The following is an 18640-nucleotide window of genomic DNA, read 5'->3' as shown; positions in this document are numbered from 1 at the left end:
TAATTAAACTTAAAAACTTTTGCACAACGAAGGAAACTATAAGCAAGGTGAAAAGACACATTTCAGAATGGGTGAAAATAATAGCAAAAAAAGCAACTGACAAAGAATTAATCTCAAAAATATACAAGCAGCTCATGCAACTCAATTCCAGAAAAATAAACGACCCAATCAAAAAATGGGCCAAAGAACTAAACAGACATTTCTCCAAAGAAGACATACAGATGGCTAACAAACACATGAAAAGATGCTCAACATCACTCATTATCAGAGAAAGGCAAATCAAAACCACAATGAGGTACCATCTCATGCCGGTCAGAATGGTTACTATCAAAAAGTCTACAAACAGTAAATGTTGGAGAGGGTGCGGAGAAAATGGAACCCTCTTACACTTGTTGGTGGGAATGCAAACTAGTATAGCCACTATGGAGAACAGTGTGGAGACTCCTTTAAAAACTGGAAATAGAACTGCCATACAACCCAGCAATCCCACTGCTGGGTATACACACCGAGGAAACCAGAACTGAAAGAGACACGTGTACCCCAATGTTCATTGCAGCACTGTTTATAATAGCCAGGACATGGAAGCAACCTAGATGTCCATCAGCAGATGAATGGATAAGAAAGCTGTGGTACATATACACAATGGAATATTACTCAGCTATTAAAAAGAATGCATTTGAATCAGTTCTAATGAGGTGGATGAAACTGGAGCCTATTATACAGAGTGAAGTAAGCCAGAAAGAAAAACACCAATACAGTATATTAACACATATATTAGAAAGATGGTAATGATGACCGTATGTCTGGGACATCAAAAAAGACACAGATGTAAAGAACAGCCTTTTGGACTCTGTGGGAGAAGGAGAGGGTGGGATGATTTGGGAGAATAGCATTGAAACCTGTATATTACTATATGTGAAACAGATCGCCAGTCCAGGTTTGATGCATGAAACAGGGCACTCAGGGCCGGTGCACTGGGATGACCCTGAGGGATGAGATGGGGAGGGAGGTGAGAGGGGGGTTCAGGATGGGGAATCCATGGCTGATTCATGTGAATATATGGCAGAAATCACTACAGTATTGTAAAGTAATTAGCCTCCAATTAAATAATTTTTTTAAAAAAAGAATCTGCCTGCAGTGTGGGAGATCTGGGTTTAATCCCTGGGTTGGAAAGATCCCCTGGAGGAGGGCATGACAACCCACTCCAGTATGCTTGCCTAGAGAATCCCATGCACCGAGGAGCCTGGCGGGCTACAGTTCATGTGTCGTAATGAGTTGGCCACAATTAAACATGGCACATTTTTGGTGTATTTTAGAATTTTGTTTTTGTGGCATTATTTTAATTAGGAAGGTAAACATTTTTCTTCATTTTGTTATCTAGTTCTCTACTTTTCTCTTGATTACAGTTTATAGTTGCTTTCTAACTCCTGGGCCCCCAGTCGAAAGCCAGTCTACATACATTAGGGTTGCCAGGTTCTCTGTTCACAGAGTGTTGCAGGCTGAGTCACAGATGGAGTCGGGAACTTTGTCCAGTCTTAGCTAAGAGGCTGTTCCTTCTCCCTCCCGCTTAACTAGGCAACAGTGTCAGACGAGCTTTAGCCAAGGCCGTGGGTGGTATCTGTGTTCTCTTCCCTTCAGGAGGGGGAGCCTCTTCCTGTGGGCTTTAAGCAGTGAGCCGAGCTGATGATCCAGTCTGGAAGCCTGTTAGCCCTTGGTGCCTCAGGAGGAACTGCTCTCCGTTCATGGGTGTCCGCAGGCCCAGAGCTGTCCCTGCTTTCTTTGTGTTTCTTCTCGGAGGTTCTCTTGTAACTCACTACTGTCTTTAAACATAAATAACTACATTGCATGCTGTATTTGGGACAAAGGGGCTGAATCGGAACACCAGCTTACTGAGTCTCGACTGGACGTCCAGCATGTTTCTTCTTGGTTTGTCACTGTTGTGTCCCTTAACACACAACTCCTGTTAGTCATATTGCACTTCTGAATTCCATTATCTGTGAACGTGAATATCGAGTAGGACAGACACTAAGTTATCTTTTATTTAACTTTGTCTTGATCAAAATTCTCTGTTTTTACATACGAACTTTAAAATCACCTTTTCTAGTTTTAAAGAGATAGACTCATTTGGAGTCTTATCTTGAACCTCAGTACACATATATATTGATTTTAGAAAGATTGCTATTCTTATGCTGTTATGTTATCCAGATACTAAAATACTCATTTATTATCACTTTTAAGATACCGTTTTTGAGCTTTACTTGAGCTCTTTACTCCTGTTTTGAATACGTGCATGCTGAGTGACTTCGGTTGTGTCTGACTCTTTGCAACCCTGTGGACTGTGGCCCGCTAGGCTCCTTTGTCCATTGGATTCTCCAGGCAAGAATACTAGAGTGGGTTGCCATTTCCTTCTCCAGGGAATATTCCCGACCCGGGATCAGTCCCGTGTCTCTTAAGTCTCCTGCATTGGCAGGCGGGTTCTTTACAACCAGCATCGCCTGGGAAGCCTCCATCCTTAATGATACCCCTGTTTTATAGTGTCTGTAGTTATTATGATTGGTAACTATAGAGTCTACTTCCTTTCTCTAGCTGATTATTACTAGAAAAGAAATTAAAATATTTTTCTTACATTCAGTCAATTTCCAAAAGTGTGTTAGTTGCTCAATTGTGTCTAGCTCTTTGCAACCTCATGAACTTGTAGCCTGTCAGGCTCCTCTATTCATGAAATTCTCCAGGCAAGAATACTGGAGTGGGTGTCTATTACCTTCTCCAGGGGATATTAAATTTTCCCAAAATACCTAGTTAATTCTAAAAACTTATAGTATATTCCATAGTTTCCGAGGTATATAATCAGAGCAACTACAATTAATATAAGTTTATATCTTGTAATATTTATACTTATTATCTAGTTCTCTTATTAAACTAACACCTTTAAAACAATGTTTAACAGTTGTAGGCATCTCTGTGCCTGATTTTATTGGAAATGACTTGTGTTTCACTGTTGAATACCTTGCTTGTTGCATTAGATTTGGCAAAAAGTGTGTCTTATTTAGGTACTTCCCTTTTATTTTCACTTGAGTTTTTATTAGGAGTGGTAGCTGAATTCATCAAATACCATTTTAAATCTTGCACAATTAGCAATTTAACTAATTGTTAACTAATGGACTCAGTTTGCTTTTTTAGTTTTTCTTTTTTGCATCAATACTTCTAAATGAATTTCTTTATACTTCTTATACTTTTTTGTACTTTATACTTAAAAAACATTTCTTTATACTTTTTATACTTTTTTGTACTTTATACTTAAATTTCTCTTACATTATATTTTGAACTACCTTTATCAGACTTTATTAATATTTAAAAATTTTTTTAATGAATCGTATACTTTAATGATTACCTTTTGCTCTAGTGTTTCTTTTGCAGAGATAATTTTGTTCTTGTGTTTTATACATTAATAATTAAGGCTTTCATGTTGAAGTCCATATCGTCAATTTTCCTAAATACTTTCGGAAAACCAATACATAGTTACCCTGTAGCACATACTTTTTAGGATATTTAGGTATTGCAGATGCTTTTATCTGAATCGGATTTTTTTCAAATGTCTCCATGTCTTTGTTTAGGGGAGGGGAGGAACTAGATTTTTACTGTGTCCTTTTAAAAGCCACATGCCCCTCTGTACTTTTTGTTAGAATTCTTAATTCCAAATATGTATGTGTAGATAAGTTGGAAAGATTTTTATAATTGTAAGAATACATAAGTAATTCTTTGGGTATGTTTATGAATGATAGCTATAGGAATTTACTGTGAGTCTGGGTTTTGTTATTTGCTTAATATTGCCCTTTTTGCTTTTTCATGAATTTGAAGAATTTTTTTGTAGCTACCCTGTGCATTTCATCTTGGGCTTAATTCTGATAATGTTTGAGAGTGTTTGGTAATTTATACTTATATAAAACTATAATCACCAGCTTTTCTTTCTTCCTTTTTTTTTTAAACAGTTACATGGGAATTGGCCTTTCTGCTCAAGGTGTGAACATGAACAGACTGCCAGGTACACTTGTAATTGAATTACAGTACGGTCTTGTGGCTAACTCTGGCTAAAAATGTCGAGTAATAACTTGAGATAGTTAAGTACATTAATCTTCTATATTTTTGATCACTTTATGAGTTCAGAGTTGAAGCTAAATGTTTCTAACAAATTTTATGCTATTTTGCAAAATATGCCATGCCTTGTTTTGTTTTGCTTGTTTTTGTTTTGTTTGTTGGTATTTTGAACTTCTAGTGCATAGTGATATCAACTACGTTAGATGTTTTAATGTGGTTGGTTTTGTCTCCTACCCAACACATTCCTGACTTATAGGAATTCCCCATTTTCATTTGTTTAATACTCTGGGTATCTAGGCTGATATTAAAAGTAAACTAAGAAAAAAAGCAAAGTAAGAAAGGTGTGAAACACAATGGTAGACTGTTTTCCTAAAACCATTAATTGTACCAAAGTGATTCTTCGATTATATTTTCTGATGTTCTGTTTACTAATGTTAAAAATTAACTTTAGAGGAAACTGCTTGAAAATTGAAAGAAAAATCTTGTGTGTTATTTTAAACTCCGTGTGTGCTTAAACCAAATCAAAGCAAAATTCCTTTGGTCTATTAGCAAAGGAAATATGCATGGAGACTGCGTCTTGCTGTTTGTTTGCTTTTTCTGTTAAGAGTCCTCTCTGTTTATGACATAGTTTAGCGTTCTGTGTGGCAGATTTATATTTGTTAATGTTGTAAGCAGTGTTTTAATACAGAATTTATGTACTCTTGGGAATTTTACCTTTGCAAAGGTGAAATTTACAGAGATTGTACTATTCTTGCTTGTCTTGTTATAAATTTACTGAATAGTTCTAGTATGGGGGAACCTTACCTTTCACTGTAAATATACTGAAACTTTCTCTTTTAGGCTGGGATAAACATTCATATGGTTACCATGGTGATGATGGACACTCATTTTGTTCTTCTGGAACGGGGCAACCTTATGGACCAACTTTCACAACTGGTGACGTCATTGGCTGTTGTGTTAACCTTATCAACAACACCTGCTTCTACACCAAGAATGGACATAGTTTAGGTACTAAAATAACCAGATGTTATGGTTATTGTACTTACAACATGGTAGTAATGTTTATTATGTAATTCTCCTTTATGAGTAGATAGATGCCTCTGGAAATTATTTCTTTGTTCTTTCTAGGTAGAAATTGAGAAAATGGTGAAAATGTAAATCTGAAGTATTATGTACTGGACACATATTCAATTAAAAATCTTAATTTTTTACATTGAAGGCCACATCGTATCACACCAGTGGGACTAACTAGAAAGAACTGCATGCTCAGATATTTATTCTGGTAGTGGAAATGCTACATGTTTTCCACTTTGCTTTGAATAAAGCCCTTTACAGTATGATCCAGTTTTCTAGATACCGGGTGCCGAGAAAAAAGCCGTCAGTTTTTAGTATAATATGAGGGTAATGAGAGAGCATGGAAAAGCTTATGCTCCCAGCCAAATGAAGGTCACTGACATACCGAAAAATCAGGCCTGCTAACAAAACATTAATACAGATTGTAACTGCAAGCTAGTTCTGCCAAAAGGAGCAGAACTAAAGTGAGCAAATGGAAACAGAACTTCTGGAGACGGCTGGCAAACAGGCAGAGTAGCGAAAGGGGGAGAAAATCACTCAGCTGCAAGGCTAACAAGGACATTAGGGGTTTTGGTCGAATATCTGTACTACTTCAGATTTAATACTTTTATGCTCCCTTTTCTTAGATTTTTTTTTTTTTTGGTCTTTGTTTTGTATTAAAGTAAGTATAAAGGATAGCAAGGTTGATGCCTTTAAAAAAAGTTTCAGATTTTTAACTGTTTAAAACATTCTTGCTTTATAGCAGGTTATTTCTGATGAGATAAAGTGAAAGAAGGCATAAATTAATCCCCAAAGGCAGAAAATTTAGTTTGCTTACAAACAGTATTTAAAAATTAAACTGCAGATAGTATGCTTAGACATATAATAAATATTCTTTAATATAATGCAAAAACTATTCGGTAATTTAATAGTAGAGAATTTAAAATTTTGGGCTACATTGGTAATAGTTATTTGGGTTTTTTAGTGTCTCGACATACACCTTATATAATGTTACTGTCTTAGTCATAGTTAGTTACATTTGGCTTAAAACTTTTCCTTCTGATTATTACTGTTGATTCTGAAGTTCTGTGCTGGCTAACTTAAAAGCTCTCACAAGTCCACAGAGATTCTTAACATTCTTCTCAGTATAAGACCATTGATAAAGGATGCCATGTATATATAGTGTGTGTATTTGTGATATGATTGTTATTGGCAGACTGGTTTCCAGAAGGAGACAGCCCTTTTAGTTTGTTGTTCCTCTTCAGGCTCTGTCTGACTTGTCAAAGCAGTTAACTGGGATAGTCTTCATTGGCTTGGCTGCTTAAGGTATTTAAGATCTTAAACCAGAAGTCTGCCTTTAGGTAGGACCTTTGGTTCAGTAATGCAAAGATGACATTTTTAAAACCAAAACGAATCTTTTTATAGTTTGCAAAAACTTTATTTCAGAGAAATTTTATTTGGGGACTTGAGAAGATCACAGGTGATGTGATACTATTTTTTTTTTCCTATTAGATTTTCACAAGCATTTACGTTGAGATTTTCTCTTGCGTAAGGAGGCTGTTTTTAAAATATGTTGTTGTCGTTCAGACCCTAAGTTGTGTCCGACTCTTTGTGACCCCATGAACTGCAGCACATGAGATGCTGTTTAAGAACAAGGGTACTTGATGGAATCACGTTCTAAAATTGTTAGTTTGAAACAGTTGGCATTATTCATTCATAAACCTAATATGTATTTATCAAGCACATGGAGAGTCAGGATGACAGTGGTCAGTATGAGAGTTCAGTTGTCTGGGTTTATCTCCTGGCTTGGGCTTGTGACCTTAGGCGAGTTACTTAAACATCTCTGTGCTTCACATCATAAAACCAGATCACTATAACATGAACCTTATTGAGGTTGCTAGGGCAAACTGAAGTGATGTGTGTGAAGTTAAGTGATTGCCATACACTTAGTGAGTGCTCAGTAAATGTTGTTTATTGTCATTTGCCAGACTCTGGCCCAGGTGCTGGGGATGCAGTGAGCAAAAATTATTCCTCTGGAGCAGAGGTCAGCAAGCTGTGATGGCCCATGGGCCAGATCAGTCTTGTGTCTGCTTTCTAAGTAAAGTTTCACTGAAACACAGTCACCCCCACCCCCTGTTCATTTATTGTCTGTGTGGCTGCTGTCCTGCTACTGGAGCAGAATTAAGTAGTTGAAACAAGCCTAGAGAGCTGACCCTTTACAGAGTAATGTGTTTCTCTCTGGACCAGATTCTAGCATCTAGAAGATAAAATACTGCTCAGCTACTTTGCCCTCGTATTTCACAAAGTGGATAATTTGTGCCCCAAAGCTTGGTACATCCTTAGTTTCTGTCTCATGGAGGTTTTCAAAATGTATATTTACTTACCATATAAAGAGAAATAAAAAGAGTTTTGAGGAAATAATTAAAGGAGAAATATTTCAGTATGCAGGTTAATTCATTTGCATTTTTAAATTTTGTTATCATTCTTCAGTTGACAGTTACTTTTCAAAAAGTCTCTAGATAATCAGATTAGGAAATTGGGAAAAAATTGTTTTCTGTGTAAAACTTAAAATAATTGTTCAGCTTGTTAAAGTGCCATTTTTGTGGTCTGAATATGTATAGATTGTGTTTAATATATTTGACAGTGTTCAAAAGTGTTATTCTGTAGAATTAAGTTGGATATTTCATTAGAAATTTTGGTAAAGTGAGGAAGGATCTCAGTAATTACTGACAAAAGTAAATTTTTGCTTAAACAATATAAATTTAGACAGTCTTTATCAATAGACATTTTTGAGGGAAAGTGATTAGGCTGCTGTTTTATGAAAGGTGGTAAAATTATATATGGTCATGTTTTATTTATTCTTGCTATTTTCTTTGTTCTTTTTAGTTTTCTGAAACTTTTAGGATAAATTCTCACATTTATTTGGCCCACAATCACTTTACTTTCTGTTTATTAATGAAACTAAAGGTAATCTGAATGTTTTTACTTTTGACAAGTTAACATATGAGTTTACTGGTTTTCAACAGTCATAAAAACAGTATTTTAATTACAAAGCACTATTTTTACATTTATTTCAAGGCATATATAGTAGAGATTTATAGTCAGTTTGCCTTTTAACTTTATTACTTTAATGAATAGTCAGATAGTTGTATTTTCTGGTGGTACAGCACAACTGTAGAGCCACAGACTCAACTGGGAAGAGACCTTAAAGATAACGTTTCAACAGAAGGGCCCTCATTTTTTTAGGTGGTGATTGTCACCATAGAGGGAGGGATGCTGGCATGGTTTCATTTTGTCTTAGTGTGTGTTTAAACTGAAGAACCGCGATTAGCCAACTCACCACCCCCTCCCATTATTATAGAGCTCAGTCTTTTTAAACATATGACTGAGGTCCTATAGAAATATCTGATTTATTATCTTATTTTCAGCTAAGTAATTTATTTGAATATTTAAAGGGTGATTACATCATCACTTTGGGATGTCAGTAGATTTATTCCAGTGATGTTGCCATTGTTCCAATGTATTTGATACATAACTGTTGAAATTACTGTCAGAGGGCGTTTAAGAGACATTCTCAACTGTATCTTTGTCCTTTGAGGGAGGAATTAATTTTGTTTTCTAGAGTGATCAAAACTTGGAGATGTATTTTTATGAGAATTTTTTAATGTAAACAGAGCTACCATATTTTCTCTTCACCCCTTTTTGTAACAGAAAGTCTTTCCTTTTCCCTTAAAATTATTTAAAAGCTAAATCTAGGTAAGGAAGATTTAAATAACAAGGCCAGATAAAGCAGCTTAGGTGTCAGTCAGAAATTAAATGTAATTATTTTGCAACCAGTTTTCTCTTGTGGTTCCTCACATAGCTTTGAATATATATCTGAAACCATTTCAGAAATCCTGGAGGCAATAACCATACCCCAGAAATAAAATTGGCGTGTCCCTAACAAGGGTCATGAGCTTGAAACAGGATGGCATTCACTCAGACCTGTATAAGTGTTATTGAGAGAAAAATTGGTCTTGTTACTTTATATTTCGGTTTTTAATTTTTTTCTTCCTTTGCTGTGTCTTCCCTTCTTTTTGGTAAGAAATTCAGCTTGTCACCACACTCTGCCTTTGAAAAACGACTTCTAATGCCGTTTTCGTTTCCTTTCAGGTATCGCTTTCACCGACTTACCGGTAAGACATAATTTCTTGTAAAAGTAGTTTTGTATTTTTAATTAAAAGAAGTGTATAGAAACTAGTACTACTCACATTTAAAATGCAGTCTTATTGATAATTAAGTTTATAAGCCATGCTGGACATACACCAGAGCACCTTTCTTGAGCTGCCATTGGTGCGGACCATCGGAAAGTAAGCCCAAAATTGCACTGGGCACCATTGCCCAGGGGAACTTAGCTGTGGCTGAGAACCAAATTGGAAATGTTTATTTAGAAGACACGTTTTAGTATCACTGTGGATTCATTTGAAATATGTTTCTCTTTTATTGTTGGGCTTTTTAGTAAACGGCTGTATGACAGTCATTTACTAATTCAGCGTCTGTTGATGTCACTGTGTGTGACAGTCGTTTATTAATTCAGCGTCTGTTGATGCCACTGTGTGGCGAGTTCTGTGCTTGCTTTTATTCAACAAAACAGATGGAGGTCTCTGTCCTCTCGGACTATTCAAGTTGAGGACCTTAATAAATAATGCGTTAAAAATATTTTTTTAAATTTAAATACTTTTTAAAGGAAGAAAAATAGTAGCACTTGAGAGGACCAAAGATAGAACCCAGGTGGTACAGTTTGCTCACCACTGTTCAAGGTGATTGCTGAGCAGAATCTTTGGAGGAAGTGAGGATACGGAGAACAAGAACGTTCCAGGCAGAGGGAGCAGTTAGGGGGTGGGCGCTCAGGCAGGAGCGCATGGGGCGCGCTTGAAGAGCGTGAAGGGAGGCAGACAGAGTGAGGTGGTGGGAGTCAGACCCGAGGGTGGGGCCGTTGTGGGCACCTGGGCGTTTACTCTGAATGAAGTACACTGACAGCGCAGAGTGTTAGCTGTCATGATACACCGGGATGACCAGCGGCAGCTGGGCGGGAGTAAAGACAGGCAAGCCGACTGAGGGGCTGTTGCAGAAACTCCAGCAGGAGATGCTGGTGACTGGACATCTGGAGACCTAAGGAGCGGCTCAATTCTAGACCCCTTACGCCCCACATCTAAGCCTCTATCAGTTGTCATATGCATAATACATAGCCCTAAAGGGGGGACTAATAAACTCTGATCCAGCGCTTTCTTATCATTTAGGACTGAGTTTATATTCACTGATCTCTTCAGATATTTAAATCTATTAATAAACTTTTGATCGGTATCACTTATTGTATGCCTGAAACAGGACATTAAGAAGCAGCGACCAGTGAGTGAGGCAGGAGGAGGACTGAGAGTTGGGTGTCCTTCTTCAGAGCCAACTGAAGAAGATCTGTCCAGAAGGAAGGAGAAGTCAGCGTGTCAGATGCCGCTGTGATGTATCGCGTCACACGGGCTGAGAATTGACCAGCAGGCTTATTGTTAGGCTTAGCAGGGTGTTTGCTTGCTGTTGAGAATGATACAGTAGCAAGAAAAGTGGGGGATGTTGTATATCCAGAGGGAAAGTAGCCTTGATCCTGCCCTTGAATGGACAGGGGGTGATCCCGTGGGTGAGTGGAAAGGAGAGGCTTTCGAGAAGAGCGTCTGGTGGGGGCAGCTGGGTGTTGGTGCGGGTACGAGGGCCCATGTAGCCCAGTCTTGTTGCAGACGTTTTGCTCAGACTCTCCGTGTCACGTGGATTTGGAGAAAGGGCATATGTAGCTGGTTTGATTTTTTTTTTTTTTCTTCCCCCAGTTTTTGTGGCACTAAGCAAGTAAAATCAACTTGTCAGCAGATTTTGTTCCTCACTGATAGATAGTGATGATCATTTGAAAAAGGCGTAGCTAGTTGTAGATATGTTGACTGTTTGGGGTTGCCTTCTGATCATTTTTTGTCCCATTTTAGAATCACCAGTTATATTTTTTTGCCTTGTCTGTAATTAGCCAAGGGTGATGTTCATTTCTGCCTCAGTGGGTAAAGTGGTGGTTAGGGTAGTGGTTGTAAGTTTTCTGTTAATAACACAGTGGTTCTGAGAGCTCTTTATTTTTGTGACTGTGAGATCTTCTGGGACTTCCACACACAAAATATCATTCTTCTACTTAAAAAGGAAAGAAAAAGTTAGTCTTTCTCTTACGGTTCCCACCACCTGTGATCCTTCACTAGCCAGTCATGGCAGTCAGCCTCCGTGGAGGGGATGTTTACAGAAAAAAGGCTTACCTATTATGGAACCAGAGGGTGCTTTACATCTCTGAAAACTGGAGATGTTTGTCAAAGTGATCACTCTTCCCCAACTCACCTCACCATCTTTAGATGTAATGATTGTGTTGAGTGTATGCCCTTCGAGATCTGTTTTAAACTTAAGTTAGCCAGTATGTCCGGGACTGTCGGCTGGACGAGGATGGGTCATAGTTGAGACACTATTCTGGTAGCTTTCTTTCTTCGTTTAGTAATGTGTATGACGCCTCTTTCTGCGTCAGTGTACACATTTTTAACGCTTTCTTTTTGCTTGTTTTTATAATAGCTTACTGTAAGATGCACTGCAATGATTTAGAGATGTATGTTTTTGCATATTTGACATTTATGAAATGGGGTGTATCCTAGAAACCCATGGCCTGGCACAGTTTAATGCACAGTGTTTCTGCTTAGACATAAAATGATGGTAGATCTTATAGTCAGTGGGGGCTGAGCTTCCCTGATCGTGGTATATAATAGCACCTGTGAATGGACATTCTTTTTTATTTTTTATTTGCTATTAAAAATAATGCTGTAGGACATAAATCTTTGCACATGTTTGCTTTTCTGTAGGATTAATTTCTTACAAGAAGACGACTAATTACCAGCAAGGAAATTGAATCTATAATTTCAAAATTAGACAAGAAAAAGAAATAAAAGCAATTCAAATTGGAAAGAAAGAAGTAAAGTAAAATTGTTTTGTCAGTTTTAATAGATTTTGCCAAGTATCTTTCTTACAAGGTTATATTGGTTCCTATTTCTGTGTACAGTGAATGAGAGGGATTATTTTCTCAGCCTTCATCATCACTGGGTATTCTCAGCTTTTAAAATCTTAATCTGTTGTGCAAAATAATCTGCTTATTTTAATTTGCATTTAAGAAATTCAATTTGTATCTCTTTATATTTTTAATCATCATCTTATGTTTCTTCAAATTGCCTATGTATCTATTGGCAATTAAATTGTTTTTAACTAGTAATTTTGTTTGTTTGTTTTTTAATTTTTTGTTTTGTATTGGGGTATAGCCAATTAACAATGTTGTGCCAATTAACAACACAGCAAAAGGGACTCAGCCATACATATACACGTATCCATTCTCCCCCCAAACTCCCCTCAGATCCAGGCTGCCACATATCATTGAGCAGACGAACTAGTAGTCTTTGTTCTCCTATACTCTGGGATTATTTTTTCGTATTTAGAGTATTGGTCCTTATAATGTGTGGCAGATTTTTTTTTCTATAAATTTCATTTTTCTTGACATAAGAGTTTTTGGCTTAAAATACTTTTGTTTTAAACTATGTCACAATTTTGTAATGGGCTTTAATGAAAAGAATACTGTGCTCAAAGTGGAGCCATGAGTTTCCCTTTCTGTGTGTCATTAACAGACTGGTGCTTTTGGAGACACCGTGCAAGCCCTTTAAATCTCCGTTTCTCATTGGTGAAATGAGAAGGTTATAATGAGTATCTCACTTGTCTTCACCATAAAATTCTGTTAACTTGTGCGTTTCGTTGATTATTAAGAATCAGTACGTGTGTGTGTTGTGTTTCCATCTGTCTCCCCAGCCCAGTGTGACTGTCTTTTCCAACATGTCACCACAGTACCCCCTCTGCTTCTGATTTGGGCTGCTTGGTTGGTCACCTGAGTTTAAAAATGCCTTCTTAGCTTTTTGCAGTGAAATCGTATCTAAGCATCTTATATTTACACACGTTATATTCTCTTAATCTTTACCTGATTTTGTACTGAAGATACCTGTGATAATCATTAAAGCAACGAAATAGGCATAAATATAGAGACTGAAGATGAAGTAGGGTTTGGAGTTACAGAAAGGTACACTGAACTTAGATTTCGGTATTAAATAAGCCTGTGTTCCAGTCCCAGCTCTGCCGTAGTATAGGACAACTGTGAGCACGTTAATTTACCCCAATCCTCAGTTCCTCTGTCCTCACAATGCAAATAATAACAATGATGGTGACTTAACAGGGTAATTATAATGATTAAACCCGGGCATTTAGTAGACATTCAGTAACTTATCCTCCCTTCAGATGTGACAGCTAGCGATGGGGCCAAAAGAAGGACTTCTGTATTTTCTGTACAAATTTTTGAAGCTGTTGAACTTGTTTCACCCTCAAGTCTTGGAGTATATCTTGGGAGGAAATGCGTTTCTTTATGAATTTGAATGTTTAAATCCTTCCAGGAAATGTGTGCATTTTATTTTTATGTAAAGAATCTCTATTCTTAAAGGCACTGTTTGGCTTATAACTAAGTTCTTATACCATTCCTTAATAAAGGCATTCCAGATGTAGAGAGAATAGAAATTAGTAAACTTAAAATAGTGTATGCCCAGTTAGGAGGTTCTTCTGTGTTAATCAGCTTCCACGTGTACTTTCTAGAAGCGCATCGCAGTAGCATACGTAAGAGGATAAACATGAGTTATGCTTGAATCTCTCTATTGTATGACATACTCCTTTTTTTTTTTTCAATTTTTTAACTGAAGGATAATTGCTTTACAGAATTGTGTGGTTTTCTGTCATACATCAACAAGTGTCAGCCATAGGTCCCCCCATGTCCGCTCCCTCCCAGACCTTCGCCCATCTCCCTCTAGCCCACTCTTCAGCCTGTCACAGAGCCCCTGTTTCAGTTCCCTGAGTCTGTGTGACATATTCTTAAGAGCAAGAATTTATTTATTAGAAGTACTTTCGTTTATTAGAAGTATAATGCCCTATGGTCTGAATAGATAAGTAGCTTAGGTTGCTGTGTATTTTTCTTGATCATTTCCTTTAGTTCTTCCTCTACTAGTTTTCTCATTGAGATCTTAAAATATTTGTGGAGCAAATTTGCAATTCTGTAATTTTAAAGGTAGCATTTGAAAGAATGAATTTTTTTTTTTAACATAAAAGGGATGGATATTTAGTGAACTGTATTGTCTTACAGCCAAATTTATATCCTACCGTGGGGCTCCAGACACCAGGAGAAGTTGTCGATGCAAATTTTGGGCAGCACCCTTTCGTGTTCGATATAGAAGATTACATGCGCGAGTGGAGAACGAAGACACAGGCACAGATAGACCGCTTTCCTATCGGAGACCGAGAAGGGGAGTGGCAGACCATGATACAGAAGTGAGTGGGGAGGTGTGCAGGGATGTCTCCAAGAGAGCGTTTCTTGTAGAACATTTCAGCCTTTCGCTGTGAAAGACTGCGCACCTCTTCATATGTGTCCTAATGATCTTAATGTGTTAATAATGCTTGATTTGGTGACACACGTCCCGAATTGTATTTTAGTCTGATTTATTAATTTGCTGGAGGAAATGAAGTGACACTAGATCGCGTAGGTTAATTCATTTGCTATCCTCAGTAATGGGATTTAACAGTTTCCATAAGTTACACGATTCAGCTATTAATAGTGCCAGTGCAGAAGATAAATTTAGAAATATGATTTAGATTGTAGAATTCACATTGTGGTTTTGGGGCAGGAACTTGGCTGTGTTGTTCAGCAGTGGTATAAACACTTAGGAGAAAAAATAATTACTGCTCAGTAAGAATAAACATCAGAATAATGGTGTATTTTACATCCTGGAATACAGACATGATGTGCTCATTGCACCTTTCAGGATTTGGCTAAATTTTTCCAGTGAATGGGGTAACTATGTAAGAATAATATCAGCTATTTTTGTTGACTTGGATCCCTTTTTCTTGTCTGACAAAAAAATCTCCAGCCTAAAGAATTTTCAGAACTCCATTTACTTATTGTATATTCTATTAGACATTTAAGAGGAGGGAAAGGGAATACAAATCAAGAGACCGTGAGTGTGGAGCTTAGATTCCTCAGTGCAGTTTAAATGATTACGGGTCAGTGTAACAGGGTGGACAGGCAGCGGCAGCGCAGATGGTGGGCGCTAGTGAGAGCACTCTACATGAATGGCCTTTGTCTCAGCTCACTCCTTACCCCCAGTTTACAATTTGTTTTATTAGGCAGCTTTTTATGAAAAAGTAGAACTTCAATATTGGAGTCAGCAAGAAAATAACAAGCCCTGTGACAGTCATCTATTTTAGACTACGCCTTTGTTTGAAAGGCTCAAGATGACATGTGAATGTCAGTCGTACTGAATAGCAGTAGCTCTTAAAACTCCAAATAGTGCAGACTTCAAAATAAACACTAAGTTTCAGTAGTCATTTTCACGATCATGATCTAACCCAAGAAAATTCAAAATACCCTCAGTCTGACACAGCTCATCTTAAATGTCTGTATAATTGAACAATCTTAAATCTGCAAATCTCGTAAAACTTGTCATGTTTTTTGGAGGAGATAATTTGGGGCAGGATGATGATTCCGAAAACGAGCTTCTTCCCCGGAGCTGTTATCTAGAGTCTCGACACCAGTGTTTCTGTCCTGCGCAGTTGGAAGGGTAGTGGCGCTGACTCAGAATCCCCTGGTCACCGTGAGTTAACAGTGTGAACTGGGCTGGACTGCTCTCTGGGGCCCCGTCTCTCAGTGCTCTCCAGGGGTTCCCGCTGGGCATCGCGGGGGCTATAGAGGAAGCATCCCCCACGGTAGTCCTGCAGCCAGGGTTCAGGGAGAGCACCCTCCCCTGCCCCATTCCTCACAAAACAGATCCTCACTGGGGGAGTTCATGTTAAAACGTTCTCCCCTACCCTCTTAAATTAACCTAACATTTAGATGAAATAAAATGAAAAAAATCCGTTTGTTAGAAATTTCCCCGTGCCAGCTCGGTCCCCTTCCTGAACCACTGCTTCATATCATTTTCTACTGGGCCCTTAGTAGCGCCAGATGGAGGCAGGTTCAAGAGTTGAATATTTATAGGTATATATGGGTATTTCAGTTAATATTGTTTAGTCAGCGGTTTTTCTAACATTTTGTCATTAGATCCAAATACCATACTTGTAAACACCACTTGGCTTTTAAAAAATCAGTTTGCTCTTTGGAAGTGTCACTCACTCATCAGTCATGTTTGAGGCATTCGTCTCCTGTGCACAGACATACCACCTGATTTAGATTAGAAGGCTGACTCCTCGATGAATAATACGATCACCCTCATAGACTTTGTTCCGGAAGATTCTGTCTGTGGGGTCACCTTCATATTTTTTGTGTTCACACCTTGTGACCTGTTTTATGTAATTGGTGGACAGAACTGCAAAGAGTTAAACTACAGAACAGGAAGAGTTAATCTATTGTTTTTAAATTTTTTATTTTACAAAATGCCAGCACTTTACTAGGGTAAGTCATATGATAATGGTAGAATAGGAATTATGGTTAGTACCATTGAGTAAGGGTGGGAAATAATAGGAAAGGGCTTGGGGATAATGGAGTGCTAAGAATCAAAGTTATTTCTTGTCCTTGATTGTCTGGTAATACTTATTTTTAGGCAGAGTAGACTGACTGTAACATTTGAAGTTCTTTTTGGAAATAACTCTGTGAATAAGACAAAATGACATTTTGAACTGATTTTGAACCTGAGGTAATTAAAGGCTTCATTGTTCCCAGGGCATAGACTGGTTTTGTAACACCAGGGTAGACCTTGTGTATGTAAACTGTAGTATGAAGCATGTATTCTCTTGACTAAAAGCTGTGTGTTTCTTCTTTTTATTTTAAGAATGGTTTCATCTTATTTAGTCCACCATGGGTACTGTGCCACAGCAGAGGCCTTTGCCAGATCTACAGACCAGACCGTTCTAGAAGAATTAGCTTCCATTAAAAATAGACAAAGTAAGGACCTGTGGTGCATGGCTAACATGTGTTTTCAGATTACAGTTTTTGGTTACATTGACTTTTAGAAACCTGACTTTTTTTCATGAAAGTTTTTTTTTTAATTTATTAATTTGAAATTATGCCTCTGAAATTGTCTTTTACTGACATTTTTGAAGGTTACCTTAAAAAATTCACAGGACTGTAGTAGTATTCTGGATGTAGAAGGATAGAGTTGTGGTGAAATTTTTGTTAAAATGTTTGCCACTTTTTCTTTAAAAATGTTTTCTTGAGCTTTCAGAAAGTAAACATTTAATAAGAATGTGTGTGTGTGTGTGTGTGTTTTTCAACAGGTAAAGTAGTCTCGTGATTATTAGATGTCAGTGGAGTTAATGTGTGAGATGTTTGCCCTTAAATTGCTATGTAAATTTAAGGTAGTATTGGTCTTAAGTATTTATTGCTTAGGTCCCAGTGCTAGTGGCCAGTGCTGTGGGGCCTGTTCCAACAGGGGCAAATCAGCATGACAACCGATCCAGTTAGCCGGCCTCAAATTGGTGCTGTCAGTCCCTCAAGGAGAGTGTGGCTTGATGAGGGTGTCGAGACAAAAACGAGACAAGAGGGACGCAAACAGAACTTTCGTAGATGAGATTGTTAGAAAACACTGATGACGTTGTGTTGTAGCTGATGGTATGCTTGTCTTTCTCACCACGTTGTATAGGCTGTAGCAAACAGGAGATGTCTGCTTAATCTTTCCCTGTCCTCATCTTCGAACCTTCAGGGCATGCTCATTCAGTGGCTGTTGAATTCAGATCTTAACTCAAAGGCTAATTTTCATTTAGTACTGGGTTCAAAAGGCTATATAGTATTTGATAAGACATTTTGAATATTACTTCTTTAATATTTCCTGTGGTCTTTTCTTTAAAAACCACTTTATTGAGATATGGTTGACATGAAAAACGATGCCTATTTAGGCTACACAGCCTGATGAGTTTGTATATATCCGTGAGACCATCACCACAGTATATGGCATAATATACCCATCTTTTTCATCTTAGTGTTTAATACATCAGTATTGCTTAACAGCTGTTTTTCCTATATTACTTATATGTTTGAATTTTTTTAGTAGTTTATTAAAGTATTTGTTTTTCTAATTGGTTATTTTGTCTGAAAATACTCCTTAAAATAGAAATTGAGTTAGAAAAATAAGTGCAGACTCAGTCACAATTTAAAGATTTTTTTTTACTAATTTTCTGAGGGTCTACTAAGTTTCTTTTTCTAGTCTTATAAAATTTATCTTTTGCTTTCCTTTTCTAAATAGGAATTCAGAAATTGGTGTTAGCAGGAAGAATGGGAGAAGCCATTGAAACCACACAACAGTTATATCCAAGTTTACTTGAAAGAAATCCCAATCTCCTTTTCACATTAAAGTGAGTTTAATAAATGTGATATTAATTATATATGTGC

General features: G+C 37.4%; 1 protein-coding gene across 1 annotated transcript in view; it reads left to right on the top strand.

Moving 5' to 3' along the window:
• Window positions 1–18640, top strand: part of RANBP9 (RAN binding protein 9) — a 71735-nt gene that overhangs the window by 33743 nt on the left and 19352 nt on the right. The window contains exons 3-8 of the mRNA XM_040249263.1: window positions 3990–4042; window positions 4936–5103; window positions 9301–9323; window positions 14408–14592; window positions 17085–17197; window positions 18495–18603. Of these exons, the coding sequence (XP_040105197.1) occupies window positions 3994–4042; window positions 4936–5103; window positions 9301–9323; window positions 14408–14592; window positions 17085–17197; window positions 18495–18603 (647 nt within the window). The 5' untranslated portion in view covers window positions 3990–3993. The remainder of the gene's footprint in view (window positions 1–3989; window positions 4043–4935; window positions 5104–9300; window positions 9324–14407; window positions 14593–17084; window positions 17198–18494; window positions 18604–18640) is intronic.

Source organism: Oryx dammah, unplaced genomic scaffold (assembly GCF_014754425.2).
Source record: "Oryx dammah isolate SB20612 unplaced genomic scaffold, SCBI_Odam_1.1 HiC_scaffold_11, whole genome shotgun sequence".
NCBI lineage: Eukaryota > Metazoa > Chordata > Mammalia > Artiodactyla > Bovidae > Oryx > Oryx dammah.
Note: the sequence above shows the minus strand (reverse complement) of the source record. Positions and strands in the feature narration are given on the sequence as shown.